We start from the raw sequence: 17526 nt of genomic DNA on the forward strand, positions 1-17526 counted from the left end.
AGTTTTTGCAATTTTCCGGACTGACTGACCTTCATTTCTTAAAGTAATGATGGCCACTCGTTTTTCTTTAGTTAGCTGATTGGTTCTTGCCATAATATGAATTTTAACAGTTGTCCAATAGGGCTGTCGGCTGTGTATTAACCTGACTTCTGCACAACACGACTGATGGTCCCAACCCCATTGATAAAGCAAGAAATTCCACTAATTAACCCTGATAAGGCACACCTGTGAAGTGGAAACCATTTCAGGTGACTACCTCTTGAAGCTCATGGAGAGAATGCCAAGAGTGTGCAAAGCAGTAATCAGAGCAAAGGGTGGCTATTTTGAAGAAACTAGAATATAAAACATGTTTTCAGTTATTTCACCTTTTTTTGTTAAGTACATAACTCCACATGTGTTCATTCATAGTTTTGATGCCTTCAGTGAGAATCTACAATGTAAATAGTCATGAAAATAAAGAAAACGCATTGAATGAGAGGGTGTGTCCAAACTTTTGGCCTGTACTGTACATTGGTACATTTAGATTACTTTTAATTGTCATAAAAAAAATTAACTCATATTTTTATGGGATCGGGTGTTATTTTTAAATTATGATTGTTTAATTTAGAAACAGAAATCATCTCCAATCTTCATTTCATGTTAACCGTACACCTTGACATAATCCCAGGTGTCTCCTTAGCTCCTCTACCCTGTGTGGAGACCTTTACAGATCTGGTCCGAATGCTCCATTTTATGATCGTCAATAACAGTCTGGCTCCTTGCTGGACCGCTAAGATCACATGTGACTAATGGCAAGTAGCTGGGAGGCAGGCTGCACTGTCTGGACCGCTTCCTCCGTTCAACATGCTCCACCTCTCCGAGCCCCCGCATCAATCACCGCAGCAGGCAGGAGTGGGATGCACTGCCAGGGCTATTCCTGGCTCCCCCTGTCACACACATGAAAAAATACACATACACACACACACACCTGTCTCTGGCTGTTTCTTTGAGTGTCTCTGTGAGGTGGGCATATTAACAGTGGCAGGCAGTAGCTGCGGCACGCTCCACCTGTCCTGAGGAGACAACTGTTGGGGAATCAGAGATGAAATCACGTTGCACCACAGTGCTCATTTAAAGTTGCACCAGGCAGATCTTTATGAAGGGATACACAAGTCTACAGCCGGTCTATCCTGCAGATACATCCAATTTGCCTGGATAAAATGTACACTGTGATGCACACAGGATTTATTAAATTAAACTGTTGTAACCCAAACTGTGTCCTAAAGAGTGAATAAGCAGGTTACTCAAAGAGAGGCTGAGTTACCAAAGTCAGGTTTGCAGTTACCTGCACTGCAAGTTGAGCTGCTGTTGGTGATACACATTCAGAACATCTGGGGCTGATGTTCAAATACGTTAAACAGTTACAATTAAACAGAAGAAACCTTGACATAAGCAAGTATTTTGCTGGAAGTCTTGTGGATGTAATATGTTGCTGAAGTCTAACTACACTGCAGCAAAGCACTGTACACAGATTTACAATTTTAAGATCAAAAAGACCATGATGTCACAACTGTCACCACTGAAATGAGGAACCGTTTTCAACACATTACTGTAGTGCCACTTTAAAATGCTTTGGTCTCTCCAGTGGAATTTGTTTGAGGAACTTGTTCGCTGAATTGTAACCTGGTAATTACCTTGTGCTTTTCAACCCTGGCCAGCCTCTCCAAGGCTTTGACTGAGGGCCTACACTCTCAGCAGCTAGACCTCAGCAAGGACCTTGAGAGACAGTCAGAAATAGCTGCCTCTTAAGACGTGCAGAGTCCAGTCCGCTGTGAAGAGCATCGCAGTGACTGATGCTTCATTTAGACGCTGCCACTGGCCTTGCCTCTAGATCTCACAGTCAGGTCACAAACACTTCATAACGTGTCAAGTGTCAGCTGAAGCACGTTGCTATTCTAGGCCCCTCGTCGTTCCTTGGGACTCATAAGTCATTATCATCTCTGCTTAGAGAAACAAGAAAATAAGACAGTTATGTAGTTTTAGGGAAAGAGCGAGGAAAGAAATTAGAGCTTTATGGCAGTGACCCAAATGTGTTCATACAGAAGAGAAGATGGAATCTCATTCCCACAAGAAATAGAATTAATGGTTCTCCTTTAATCATGCAAATAAGTCTGTTCTTAATTTAGATATTAATTATATCTTGTAATTTGGCAAACAGCACACAAAGTCTGCCAAGGATGCCCCCTGACGCCCCTCGTGTTTTTCTCAGCAGCCCTCAGTCTGTTTCCTATCAGACTTTCAATCAAATGGAAGCAGCTTTACTAATTTAATATTGAGTGGTGAGAAGGCACAGTTAGACAGAGAGGGGAATCTCACAGCTTAAATAATTAGACCCTTATCCGTCCTACAAGACATTTGATCCCACATTCTCTTCACTCATTTCCAGCTATGGCATTTACTTTTGGTTTAGTATTGACATATTTTAATTGCTTTTATATTAGTGTCTTATCAGTCTGTAATACAGGCTGACATGTTTAAAGTTCTATAAATGAAATGAATAATTTATTATCAAGGAAACTGAAGGTCAAACTGCATTCCCTGTCTTCTCTGTGTGGCTGATGTGTATGTTTTTGTGTCTTTGCAGTGTTTGCCGATCCATGGTCATGGATTTGTCTTGGACAAGTATACGTGCCACTGCAAGAAGGGATTCTACCACCCCAACAGAGTGGCTGTCAACGGCTTTACAAGTAAGTCACTGATAAATCAATCACCTGTTCAGATATATTTTTAATAAGGCTGATTGGTCACTGAAAGATGATTCAGTGGACAATTTTTATGACTATTTTTATAATCAATTTGAGGTTCACAACATGTGCCTGAAAGTAGATTAACAAAAAATGTCACATTGAAAATCACATGACATCTCAAAATTTTAACTGGTTTGTTGGTGTGTTTTAGGGTAATGAATCAGAAGTAGATTAATTGTAGTTTTGAGCATCAAAGTTAATTCTTGACCTTGAATATAAAAGTTTGACAAAACAATTTGAACCTACAGCTTTTTCTGGAGCTTCATTTACTGAGAAGACTGCTGATTAAGATCATGAGATGTGGTTGAAAGCTCTATAAAAAAGCTAGCAAGAAGACCTTATTACCTTATTTTGTTAAACTGTTGTTGTTTTGATTGGCAAAGATCAGCATTCAAACCTTGATCAACCTGAACAAGCCTGAGGGTTTTAGTATTTACCTCAATACTTTTGGTGAATGTACTTTACACTTACTGACTTTAAACACATGAAATCTGTCACATAAATAAATCCCATACTATTTTTACAGAATTTAGATCGACCTCCCTGTGTGAATCTGAAAACATATTGTCGTGATTAATATTCAAAATCACATAACAGCTCTATAATTTGGGGTCACAAGACATTTGGTGAAAAAATAGTGGCAATGAAGGAGAAACCTTAGATGATGATAATGCTGATGATGATCATCAGTATTATCATCATCTGAGGTTTCTCTTTCAGTGGTGTTCAGTGGTTCAGTGGTGTTTTTTCTAAAAATGTCTTCAACTGGAAAAGTTGTTAATGATAAGTGTACTATACACATACAATGTAATGTATACAGTATAATGTTGACTGCAAAAAAATAAATTGATGAATCAAAAGCCAACCCAGGGTTCTAGGGGTTAATGTCAATACAATAACACATAAACAACTGAATTACTATTGAACAGTTTTGTCCTGTATCCAGCACAACCTTGAGATTCATTTTAGACTCTGAGCTCATCACAAAATTTTATGAGATCATATTTCTTTTACGTTATTTGCCAGCAAAAGTTCAAAAAACAACAAAGCAGCCTGTTTGGAGGAGACAGGTCTTTTCATGTAAATCCAGTTTGTTCAAATGTAGCAGATGAGCTCATTTTATTCGATAGTGACTCTCCCTAAAAGTTGCATATATGTAGATTAGCATCAGCTGTTAGCAAAAGAACTATAAGTTGACCTTCATATGTTAACATTATATAACGGCTTCACTTTATTACTATGTAAATGAAAGAAGCACGTGTTACTGCCCTGTACCAGGGGAGGCTAATCAGGTTCAAGGTGGGAAATATCTTTTTAATGGTAGTTACTTTTCCCAGTTTATTCTGTCTGCTGTGAGTTAATTAAAAAAGGCTTCTGCAGACACAGAGCCCCAGTGGTTTTCACCTGCCCTCCATCACTCTCATACTTTCATTTCGATCCACTTTCCCTCCTGTCTCATCCCACACAAACCTCATATAGCTTGTTCCTCTGTGTCTTTCTCAATTTTACCCCCTCAGTTTTTTCCCCCTCCCTCCCTCCCTCCCTCTCCATCTTATTGCATCCTTTTTTTTACCCTAAAATATTTTCCCTTTATGCACCGAAAAGGAAAAAAAAGCTCCACATTTTCTTTCCCAAAGAGCTGGGTATCTGTGCCGTCTGCTTCTGCCTGTTTGTGCAGTGTGCTGTGCACACAAACTTGCGTGTTCATGTGTGCAAGTCTGCATGAAAGTGTGTGTGCATGCGTGCGTGTTTGTGTGTGTGTGTGTGTGTGTGTTTGAGAACACAATAATAGAGAGGAGAGGCAAGCCTGTTAGTGAGGCGTAGTGTGCTGCAGTCTGGCCCACCATGGGGCCAATAACAAGCCTGTTAATCCACAAGGGGACATCCTTGACACTCCTTTGCAGAGAAAGCCAGCGCAACTCACTTTCCTTTGTCTCCCAGTGATCTTCCATTGTGGATCTCGCATATAAATATACGGGAGGAGTTGTTGAAGTTTCCTCTGACTGTCAGTTAACTGCAGGAGCAACAAACCAATGAGAGCGAGCTGAAGGATATGACTCATTGCTACGGAGATAAGTAGTCCTTTTGAAGGGATCAATGATGTGCAGAGTCATAGCTTTGAAAAATAGGCCAGTTTCTTTTTAAAGGCAAAATCCCTGCAAATCTCTGAGACAATGGCTGTTTCCAATAAAGCCTCCATAAAAGCTCTATATAAGTCCACCATTCGTTATCTATCCAACCATATGGGCATCTCTCAGGGGGATTTCTATACAAACCAATCACAAGTCCACTGTTTGGTTTTTACCTTAGTTTACCCTGGGAGGGATTTTACCAGGAGGTTTTTTAGCAGTCACTGCTGTCCAGTGCAACCAAACCCATCCACTTTTGGTAACAGAAAAACTCCTTTTGAAGCAGCTCGTGTTTAGTGACTGGTTTATACCCCAACCTCAGTGGTAACTCTTAAATACATTTACTTTCTCCACCCAGATCTTGCGCCTAGCTTCAAACAGCATATTTTTTTCACAGTTTCAGGCAATCTGCCCTGTCTTCAGACTCCCCATCGTCTCTGCCCTTGTCAGGATAAAAATGACTAAGTTCTGGCATGCCTCTCTGTGTGCTTTTTTCCGTGGAAGCCATGGTTATCAGCCTTGTATGAAATGCCAGTGACTGAACAAGGTGCTGCAGTGTTGACGTTTCATGTTCACACATATAGATCAATCTCCTTCGTGTTGACACAATGTCGATGACTCCTTGTAAGGTCAGTGAGGGATAAGCATATATGTACTCAGTCTGTCAGAGAAGCACTTCATCTCCTTTATCTTCACCGGTGTCATATACAGAGGAAAATTCAATAACAAGGAAACATTAAGACAGTGACAGTTGTTGCTACACAACCTGCTTTTATTCTGAAAATTATGGAAACATGATGAAAAAATTATGAATTAATGTTGTGTTTGTGTCAGAGCATCTGTTACGGTCACGATTCTGGCCTCCCTCTCATACAAATCCATGCCTGTGTACCTTCAAAGTGCCCCATTGAGATCTGGTATTTTACCTTCGACTGCTGAAACTTGACAGGATGTTAATCTAGAAAAAGAAAAGCAGATCTGTCCAATGTGCTCTCTAAACTATACAGAAAATGGATTCCAATTTGTTTTCTTATGTCTTTTTTTTATTGTGAAGTGTGCAATGCTTTGTTTAGTAAGATAAAAATAGATATTGCTTTTGTAAATACAGAAGAGTCACAACGACTGAGATATCTGTTCACATGTGAAACATATAAATTAGTGAGTCATCTGGAGAAAGCCTGGGAGAAGAGATAAAAAGCTCTTTATCAGGACAATGTAGAAACTCAGCTGTCCTCCCCCTTCTGTAGGGAGGAGAGCTGTAATGACACTAACAACAATATTCACCTACCTTAGGTGCACCATTACTTTTCAAAATCATGATCAATAATCAATATAGTGCATCATTTTCTCAAATCATATACAATGCTGCTTCTCATTGTTATATCATACACAATACAAGTTAACACTGATTATCAGGCCCAGTATGCTCTTTTTCCATCATGTAAGTTTATTTTTAGTAACTCAATTCTTATCTTACTCCTGTTCTTACTCTATTAGGCACCGGTTCTGCTTTTGCTCCTTGAAAACACTTCTTGTCTTGTTTATTTGTATGTTTTGACAGATATTTGATACTCTATTGTTTCTAAAACTGGGCCCAGTGAGTGACCCTGACCTGGGCAACCCACTGGTTGTTCTGGTTGTTATTAGTTGTGAATATTAAATGTGATTACTGTACTTAGTGATACTGTAATTTGAGGGATTCTCTGGTACAAGAATTTCCTTAAATTGAGTATATAAATTGAGTTCTGTTGAACTGTAACCTCATGTGGATGGGCCAAGATTAAAATTAATGCATGGATTACAACTTTAATCATTGAAGTACATAGTGCATTACTTTATTTCAATAATGTCAACCATTTATTCATTATTTAAGCTTACAACTTACCCTGTTTTTATCATCAGCTGCTTGAAGCTGACTAAGAGTGATTTCAACCATTGTTTGGTCCCTTTTAGCAACACCTATTGTTTGTAGGCTTTACATCAACTTTGTTTTTGTTTTTGTTTTGTTTTTTTCCAAACTAGCTGAGCTACTCTACAACATTTCTGTACAAACTCCCTCAGATACATGTACCCCTGGTTGGGAATCTGTCTTGGAGCACAGAAGTAATGGTATCTGCAGAGGGTTGATAATTTTGATCAATGTCAGTGAGGATGTTTACATGCACAAAATATTTCTGGTTTTGCCATTATTCCAAAACAGACAAAATTCCTACCAAGCTGTTTGCATGATTTTAAAAAACAGTATTTCACTATTATTAACACTTACATGCATTTTACATTTTACATCCTAAAATAATACCGGCATATTCCACGTCTTTATCAGAAGATGCTTCATTCAGAATAAGGCCTGATTTAGAATATTCAGATGGAATATGCTGTTTACATGACCCTGATCAATTCAAGAATATTTGGAATAACTGTGGAACATTGGTGTGCATGTAAACGCAGCCAGTGAGAGGAAGATTACTAGATCAATTGCTAAGCTTTCTTGGCTTAACTATTTTGCAATTAAACTCCTTTATTTCTCCATCTTGTTTTTGACAGGGATGGGAAGAAAGGGAAAGGTTGCAGACAGCGGCCCCAATGCTGACGAGGGGTCCTCCAGCGACTGCCTGCCATGCCAGCAGGGCTGCGCCTACTGCAAGGACGACACCCCCTGTGTGGCACGAGAAGACGGTGCTCTACGCTTGGCGGTGCTCTCCTTCCAGTGCCTCTGCATGCTGATTGTCTTTGTCAGCATGATACTCATCTACCACTTCCGCAGGAATAAGGTATGAATCACTACATGCTTATAACAAACATTCCCTTCCAGAGTTTACTTCATTTTTCATAATTGAACTGCTGTAGTTTGTGAGTGATTAATGAATTATTGATAGACGTAGTAATTGTGACTAAACTGCAAATGCTAAAGAGGTGCTTTCTTTTTTATTATTCCATTATTAAAACCTTTAAGACAGGTGACCACACACTAATGTTCTTCAGCTTTTAGGGAATCTGTTCTGTCAGCATTAAAGTGAAAGTTTGAGAGGGAACTACACAGATTAGATCCACAATTACAACACCACATCAGTGTGTGTTTGATGTTTTGTGGGCCGTATGGTCATCAAAGCCCTTAGGATCAATAAACCAGTGAAACTGTATGTGGGTGGTCACAATAAAGCTTTGAAATCATTTCAAACAGCTCAGGCACCATGGATCAACTCAACATCAGCAACTTGGACAGCGACCAGTGTGTGCAAATGAGACCACTAAAACAAATCTACTCTGATTTATACATGGAGGCCACTGACTGCCTCGTGTTTTACAGTTTCTCAGTGATAACATGTCAGCATATAGCTTTCTAAGGATGAAATCCTTATCATATATTTTCATCAAATCTATTTATAATGTGAAATGTGGCAGTGAGAAATGTTGATTCAGTTTGTATGTTCTGACCTGGCTGACACTGTCATCGCTGTCTAATTTATTCGACTGAGTAAATAATAGGTAATGACAGGTAATGACATTTTCACTGCATCATCAAAAGGTGAAACTACTTCACAAACACAAAGCTTTCTGTGTGGAAATAAAAGATTTATTCATAAAAGCAAAGTATCAGGTCTCTCTCAAAGCAATAGCTGCGGTTACATGGGCAACATTTATTCAATCCGATTGAAATCATTTTGATTAGAGATGCTAACTTAACTGCGTATATGGATGGACAATAAAGTAATCTGATAACGTGAATTTACATGCCCCAGAGCATTTAATCAGAATATGCCTTTTTTGACTTGAATTTGAATTTATTTTTCCAACTTTCTTGAGAAAATTCAATTTATGATATACATAAGTTATAGAAGAAGAAGTGGTTTCGCTTTCAATTTAGTAATAAGTAGCGTAGTGTCACCCAGGTTATTTTCTGTAGCTGCAAATTACAAATGTCCCTAAACACCTTCTATGCGGACTATCAGTAGACATTACAATTTATCATCGTTCCCTAAACGTCTCATATGCAGGCTACTGGTAGCGACAGACGATACATATCCAGTTATGTCCACTGACTCCACATAGCAGTCTGTCCCAACAATCTTACATCAGACATATGTTCTGAAATCCCAAAATACATTTATTAATCAGAGCACTCAAATAAGAACGTAGCATTAGCAGAGAACTAAATACTTTTTAAATCTATGAGCGATTCTCTGTCAAAATCAGCAGAATGATGCTGCAATCCATAGTCAGTAATTTCGAGTAAGTAGTAGTATTAGAAATGGCATAAATTTATATAAAGTAATAAAATGATAAAATGTCATTCTGCTTGATTCGCTACATGTGCTGCCGTGATGCAACAATGTCGTGTGTTTATGTCGGCAAACTCAGGCTAGATCTTGCCTGAGTTTCTGACTAGGAATTCCGACTGAAATGACCTTTCCATTACTTTTCCATGTTGTTTTATTCAGAGTTCTGAGTGCAATGGATTGCAGCAGGAGGTGCATTTCACCTAATGTTACCCCCATGTGGGGCAACATGTGCAGAAAGGATATATTCATTCCAACCAGAAAGAAACTAGTGGATTAGTGTTTTCACGGTTGTTAAGTGCTAATATTTTCCTGTTGAATGGATTATCAAAGGTTTAAACCACCCCTCTTAACCTGATTGAAAATTCCATCAGATGGTACCACACCAGTCCTGTCTCTTTTGATTGAGGTGGATACATATGCATTTTAATTTTGATTGGGCTGTTGTTATTCTGATTATTAGCGGGATATTAGGGTCCATGTGCCAGTCCACAAAAGATATGTGTTGCTTGGTGATAGATGTAGCCGGTTTATTTATTACTTAACGTGACAAGATCATGTATGTCAGATGGCCAGATTTAACAAGAGTCAGTTACTAAAGGTTGAATGGTGCTCATGGCTCATCAGATGGACAGTTATAGCCTGCTGTTATTCCCGAGCTTGAATCAACCTGCATAGTTGCCTTGTCTGATGTAAATGGCTGCAACTATGTTCAATACTCACTTGCTAAAGTTAAGTTCAGAAATGAGAGATTCCTTTGTTATATGAAGTGATTTCCACCTATGCATATCCAGACAGAGTAGGCTTGCTTACTTCAGAGGCCATATGCACGATAAGGTGCTAACATCGTTGGATTGTCTTCATCCAGATCACCAGAAAATTGTCAAAGTACTGGAATATTATTGAGTAAAATGACAACTGATGAGCTCCTTTTTTCCTTGTTTGGTTGTTTATCCAAAGCTGTGTTTCTGTGCATGTATTTCTCAGAATCGGAGTGGACGATGTGGAGTGAAGTGATTTGTGGATAAACTCTCTGCCCCCTCAGCCATGACATCTGTTTACTGCTTTCTTCTCAAGTCTTGCCCCCCAAAAACTGCTGCAGTTTCTACTGAGAATGCAAGATTTTATCCTGCAAATACAACAAGTTTCATAGAGCAGTAACACCAAACTTCGGCTGTATTTAACCACCACTTTGTATGTGACTGTAAACACTGTATATGTCACATTTCTCATGGTCATGTTGGCAAAACCCTTGAGTTGTCTTACAGAACTGCTGTGCTCAACTTAAATAAAAGTTGGTGATGGTAGTAATTTACTTCCTGAGTTGACTTTCCACCTAAGTAAACTTTTGACCGAACTTGTGAAATCCTCTGAGCCTCTAGTTGCTACTGTCAATTAATTGGCTTAATTAAAAGCTTTGTCTTGAGCAGTAGACATGCGAGGATTAGCCTGAAGATTCACCACATTCCTGACAGGGGAGCATCTAGCTGCTCTATCTCCCACACACCTGAAGACTCTGCCATTATCTCAACCAGAGTTCAACAAAGGATCGCTCTCATTAATAAAGCAGATAAAAGTTTTAGATACTCCGGGGCTTTGTCATCATTTAAACACCACTTATGTAATCCCCATTAATCTTATCAAACTAAGTTTAGGAGCTTAGTTTCAAAGCGTCTCACAGACTTTGTGATAAATTAAAAAACGGTTCATTTTCATAAACAGATGAATTCATTTGGGTTGCAGATTTTAATATTTTACACAAGATAAACACATCTGGTAGCTCTGGCTGGTGTTCTGTGTTTGTATGCTTTCTTAAATGGGTGGCACAGTTGTCCTCTGCTCTTTGAAAGCCCCCTCAAGCATCTCGTCAATTATGGGATGATATTTTGTTAAAATTCTTACACAAGAGGAGCACAGAAAGTGCCTCAAATGATGAACCCTTCTATAAAAAGTCCTTGAGGCAGGAGCTTTCACTGTACTTTGTTCTCTTTCAACCAACAAAGAAGAAAGCGCTGCTCCCCTTTTAAATCCTCCTGGAATATTATGATATCCTGCTGTTTTAGACTTGCTTAGACCTGCTGCAGTATGAGGGGCATTTCAGGAGTTATATTCCATTCTGCCTTTTATCCATGTTGTAGAGAGGAAAAATATTCTATTATAATTTTGAGATTTTGGACAAAAAAAAAAGACTCAAATTTCTCTCATTTTTATGTTAAGATAACGGTTATCTTGACACAATATTTTAGCTTCTTTGAGCCTGTTGTTTTTAATTTGTCTGTCCCACAGCTCTCATCAGCATTGTTTCCAGCAGCAGTCAGCTGTTTTAGTGAAAAAGCTTTGATAAAAACCCTGGACACAACCTTTCCACCAGACAGCAGACCTAGCAGCTACCTGGTAAACATACAGTAGCCTCCTCTAGCATTTAGCTGCTGATTTGGGGATGTATTTTGTGTTTTCATTTGTGGCTCTATCACTGCGGATGTATTTGTGATATTTGTGGATGTACCCAACTCAACAAAAGTGCATATTGGACTTACATTTGCCAGGTGGCCAAAAACACAACTCCAAATTAAAGGATGGTCCATCTGCTTTCCTTTTCAAATTTCCTTTTCCCTTTTTCAAATGAAAACACCCACTCAGCTCTCAGCAAAAAGCAGTGACTTGGGTTGGAGTGGCAAGCGCTGATTATAATAACTGAAACGATTAGTATGGATTTTATAAAGTGGGGTTTTATGTGATACTTATCCATAGTTTTTTACCTCTTTACCTTGCTGTCAGACAGCCCTGAAGTGTTGCTAGCCTACCACCCATTTGGTTAGCTTGTTTGTGTTATTGCGATACTTTGGGAACTAACTGACCTGGCATCCACAGCAGTACATTGCTTAGCTTCTGTGCCGGTACTCCTTTCTGCTTCTCCAAACTGGGGGCATAGGTCTGATAACATACAATTTCTAAAGACAACTTGGCCCTCTAGTTTTCTTAGAGGGCTTTTTTGGTTTAAAGGTCAGGGAAAAAGTTGTGGTTTGGGTTAAAATGAATAGATGTCTGGAGAAAGCCTTCAAGGAAAACCTCTCCCATGTGCACTTGGCATGGTCACGAACAGGCACCTTATGCAGGCTAGGGGGTTTATATGTAGCAACGTCATCATGCACAAACCTGTGTCAGGTCATGTAAGAAAACACTTTAAGAGGGGCTAAGGAAAATAACATTGTGACACTAAAACATGCTTTGATCAAAATTTGAATATTCCGATTTCAATATAATATATACATAAGGGACACCAGCGGAAAGCTACAGGATAATAAAAACACAGAATAATTGGCCGGCCCTTTAATGTTGCTCCATGTCTGCTGGATGTGTAAATATGCAACTGTTCAGTTACACGTCAACCATAACAACAACAACAACAACAACAACAACAGCTTGTTGCGCTAACCCCAAGTGAAAATAAATGACTGCAGTATGATTTATAAATGATAAGTTTCTCTGTTTTTTTTGCAGAGCATCAGAGCATCAGGTCTAGTGCTACTGGAGGCCATCCTGTGTGGAGCTCTGCTTCTCTACTTTCCGGTAAGCCTGAGACACTCGCTAGTTTGTGTGTGTGTGTGTGCATGCGTGCAGGCTCGCATCCTTTCATGTGCTCATTTTTTGACAAGTTAGCTGATGATCTTCATGCCATGCTCCTTTGAGCTTAAAACAAAACTCTGCTCCTCGACTGAAGGTTGGCATTCAGTTTGACCTTGACTTCACGCTGTCGCTCATTCATCTCAAACAGAACAAAGTTTCCTATCTGCAGCGGCGGCACAGAGCAGGATTGTTTGCCTTGTCAGATAGTACAAACCTCAGTCCATAAATCATACCTGGTGGGTTTTTCTGACGGCCGCATGGAGCTGTGATAAGCAGCGTTTTCACAGCCAAGGTGTGCGTGTGATAAAACGGGACTGGCAGAGACAAACATCCTAGGGCTTGTTGGTGACCCCCTGCTAACTGTACACAGAGCTGGCCAATGAACCCAGCAGCCTGTCAACACTACCATCTGTTGACCAGCCACTCACGTTGCTTCATACAGACTGCACTCATTCAGACCTCACACAGAATAAAATCCATTACATTTTATTTGACCTTAAACTTATAAGACTTTTCATTTTAATTCCATTTTTAATTTAAGACCTATTTTTCCTTTTTTCCCCATCAAACCGGTCACTTAAAAGAATTATGTATGTATTTATTCTTAAGTATGGGATCTTAGGAGTACCCAGCAATTAACCTTTTAGCACCCACCTCTCTTTTTGGGATGCTCAACCGAAATTACACAGCTGACAATTTTTTAGAGCTAAAACAATTCACTGTGTACGTCATTTTTCAAGCAAAAATCTCAAAATCAGGTGGCTCCAGCTTTTCACTGTGAATATTTGCTAAGTTAATTTTGTAAATATGTTATAAATATGATAAACTAAATTTCTTTGAGGTTGCTGGTCAGATAAAAAAGCAATTTAAGTACATCACCTTGGCTTTTGAAATTTAATTGACAAAGTGATTGATTATTCGAGGAAATAATTGTCAAACAAATCGATAATGATAATAATTGTTGCATGAGACCCTTATGATGAATTTGGACATAAAGCTTTCAAGGATATATGACACTGTGGAAATGTCAGGCATGGCGTTTTCTCAAAATGACCACAATGAGTGAAAAGACAAGAATCCAATTGATCAATAATTATATTGCATGTTTATGTCCATAAAACTTTCCACACTAGCAGTCTCTTAAAGTTTTATATTGTGAAAATATCCCAGGGGCAGAACAGTGGGTGGTAAAAGGTTAAAGTATCAAAGTATTGACTAAAGTTAGTGGATGTATTATTATAGAGCAGACAATCAATGAAAACAGCATTCTTCGCTTTTCACTGTTGGCATTGGTTTTTGGTTGTTTCCTTTGGACCTGTATCATTTCTAATATAAAAGATTACACAAATAAATTGTATTGTAGTCCATTAATTGGTGTTACACAATGTTGAGGCATACACCAAATACATTACTTGTACACCACCCCTACTATTGTTTTGCCTCTTTTATCAGTTAGTCAAATGATAAACGCTGCAGTCATAGCTGTGCTCCGTGCAGCAGCAGCAACAGAGATGCAGCAACATGGATGTACAAAGTGAATTGGATACATGCATTTGAGGCAGGAGGTACTCAGTCCTGTGGAAGATGCTCAGTGGCGCATGAAGCAAAAAAAAAAAAAATCACGTTTAATTTTAATTTCAGATGAAAGTACCTGGATTTTCCGCAGCGTTGGGCCCATAAAGCAAGAGCACTATAGAGTTACAGCAGCGGCTAACTTCTGCTGTAGCCCTGTACTTAAATGGGGTTAAAAATGATTTAATCATGAGGCTCTTTGAGACTTTGGAAATATTTTCAGACTGAATGGATCAAATCCCGGTAATGAAACGAGTCATTTCACGGTTGTTGTGATGCTAAAAAAAAAAGTATCCCATGATTTTCAGATGTCTCTTTTGTGATGTAAGTCTGTGGGAAAAAGTCGTTTTTGGCCCCCATGGCATCACGTGACGGACCTGGGTGTTGTGACTCGATGTTTGGCCACTACTGGCTACAAAGACCAGCGCTGTTCCTGGGGGCTTGTGCAGCACAGAGTAGCAGGAGTCAGATTTCACTTATCGTGTGACTAGAGTAAGGAGAATTGACTGACAAGCAGATGGTGGTGGATTTGGTTCCGAAGCAAAAAGCAAAAGTGCCCTTTAGGCAATATTTTGGATTTAAATCCAATGCTAAAAGGTAACCTGACAATGTTAATGATGGAAAAGAAGTTGGTTACATTGCCTACTTAGGTTGCTCCCTCTTGTTCCATTGCTCTCTGCCATATTTCAAACTCATAGGTGCTATACCGTAGGCAACTGGACTTGCTTGAATTTCTTGAAGATGTTTCACCTCTCATCCAAGAGGCTTCTTCAATTCAGGCAAAAGGTCTTCTAGAAACTCAAGCAAGTCCAGTTAGCACTGGATATAGCACTTACAATTACTATGACCTGGATGACGGAGAATCTTCACTGCCATGTTTCAGACCGATCCACTGTCAACAAATGCCAAAAAAATCCCATTTTCTCCTTTTGTAGATGCATTTTTGATGGACAACATTATGGTAGTGCTAATCTCACTGACAAACACATTTCCTGTGACCACCTGATAATAAAAGTCAATTCGTGTTTCACCAGTTAAATCCTTTTAATGTGAAGCTGCAGCAGTAGGAAATGTTCAGTTTGCATTAGCAGTAGTTTCAAACAGCGCTCTACAGATATTGAGTGTCATTGACGCACACTTAAACACATGAAAACAATAACTTAGTCCAGTCATTATTATAATAATCTGCATCAGCAAAAATCAATCCAAGTTATTCTGTATGAAATGATAAACAGCGACTTGGTTTGCCAACTTTCGAAGCACCTCATTATCCTGGCAGCTGACCAGACTCTGTCCAACACCCACATACCGTTGATTTACACGAATTTACCATTATGTCTTCCTCTTGGGTGCATGGGGCATTGGCTAATTGCAATTTAGTTGCAATCATGTGGAGCTATATGCTTAGCGAAGCAATGCAGGGTAAATGTAATTAACGCCAACTGATTTAGAGCTGGCTAATCAATGCAATTTGCTGCGACAAGGTCCTGGAAAGTAATAATGTTTGAAATTTGCAGAGTGAAAGCAAGCCGGGAGTCAGGTTATTGGTTAGTGAATGGATGATGATAATCCTGTATCCAGCTGGTGTAGTGATGGCAGCGAGTGCTAAAAATAGATTGCTTGTAAAAAGGTAGTGCAAAGAGAACTTGGCTTTATAGTTGACTCTATTAATCCTACCTGGTTTAGAGATTAGATCATTCTATTAGATTATTCTGCACGGTTCACTGTGAACACGACCGATGTTATTTTGACAAAACATATCAGCCCGATCATGTGAAAACAGCATCTTTCTGCATGGCTCTGTGCAGCACGCTAGATTGATCTCCACCCTGATGCATTTCCATGTCTCCCCTGCGAATCCCACATGAGCGGCGAGGGTGAGACGCATCACTCCCAATCTAAATATAGATTCAGAAATATTCCGCCGCTGCTGCTGCTTCTATTTTAAATAATTCCACTGTTATTAAGCAGCAGGAGATACATCTCATCCTGCTCCCATGGCATTCAGATTTTTGGAGTAATGCAATTCCCCCCCCTCCCTTTTCTCTCCAGACTGTGTCACATGCAATAACTTCACCCCCCCCCCCACCCCACCACCCCCCAACCCCCCCCTCCCCGCTCTGAAATAAAGAGGGAGGAACAGGGAGTGCAGAAGGAGCAAGGCAAAATTATGGCAGTGCCAAAGCCGGCTATTTCCGTCTGGCTGTGGAGATGAGAGAGGGGGAGAGCGGACACGCATTTGTGATTCACAATGTGATCCCTGGATTAGCTTGCCAGCCCTGCATTTGTCTCTTTGCAGCTTCTTATTGACGCTGCTGGGGAGGCTTAGATGGGAGTAAAGTGACAGACTTTGCTCCTTGTTGTTGTTGTTTTTTCCAGATGCCACCATCTCCTCCAGTCAAGCCAGGAATATATACAGACAAGAGTAATGAGTCAGAGGCATCGTGGTGCCACCTGGCCTCATCTTGTCAAAAGACACTGATAGGTGCTTCACTATAACGAGGGAGAAAAATGCAAAAGCAAAAGCTGGTTAATTAAACATGATTTCACTTGTTGTAACAATATTTGTAGCTCATGTTTCACATACATTACCTTTAAGGTAACAATGACATTTCCACGTTTACTTTGTTTTTTTATTTTCTTACCTCACAGTCACTGTCTTTTTCCAGTAGGGTACTCATGTTTATTTCGGACACTTGATTTCCTGCTGACGTTTCTAAGTTTCTCCTCACTTTTGCTTCTCATTTCCTTTAATCTGAGTATGCATACAACTGGTAGAGGAAGACTATGCAGGATAATATACCTGTATACTATTATATACCGGCTACTGTTCGTGAACAGCATTGCCAGTGAAAATAAAAATAAAAGCCAATCTCAGATGCACTTTTGTTTTGGCATGAGCTTTGCTTGGCTTTAGCCTCGCTATATTTGTGTTTTTTCTGGTGCTGTGACCAAGATATTTGTAGCGTTCTCACTGGATGCGTGCTGCCTGTACAGTCTAGCACCTGCTCGCTCCCATTTTATAAAGTCCCAACCTCACCTAAGGCTACAGCTAATGATTATTTTCACTGTCAATTAATCTGTTGATTATTTTCTTGATTCTTCGATTGGTTGCTTGGCCTGTAAAATGTCAGA

The 17526-nt window shown here is 39.5% G+C and overlaps 1 protein-coding gene across 2 annotated transcripts in view; it reads left to right on the top strand.

Annotated features, from left to right (window-relative positions):
- Positions 1 to 17526, top strand: part of gpr158a (G protein-coupled receptor 158a) — a 106174-nt gene that overhangs the window by 46776 nt on the left and 41872 nt on the right. For both annotated transcript variants that reach the window (XM_049565301.1, XM_049565302.1), the window contains exons 3-5: positions 2624 to 2726; positions 7460 to 7686; positions 12694 to 12762. In XM_049565301.1, coding sequence (XP_049421258.1) covers positions 2624 to 2726; positions 7460 to 7686; positions 12694 to 12762 — 399 coding nt within the window. The remainder of the gene's footprint in view (positions 1 to 2623; positions 2727 to 7459; positions 7687 to 12693; positions 12763 to 17526) is intronic.

The sequence above is a fragment of the Epinephelus fuscoguttatus genome, linkage group LG21 (assembly GCF_011397635.1).
Source record: "Epinephelus fuscoguttatus linkage group LG21, E.fuscoguttatus.final_Chr_v1".
In the NCBI taxonomy this organism is placed as follows: Eukaryota; Metazoa; Chordata; class Actinopteri; order Perciformes; family Serranidae; genus Epinephelus; species Epinephelus fuscoguttatus.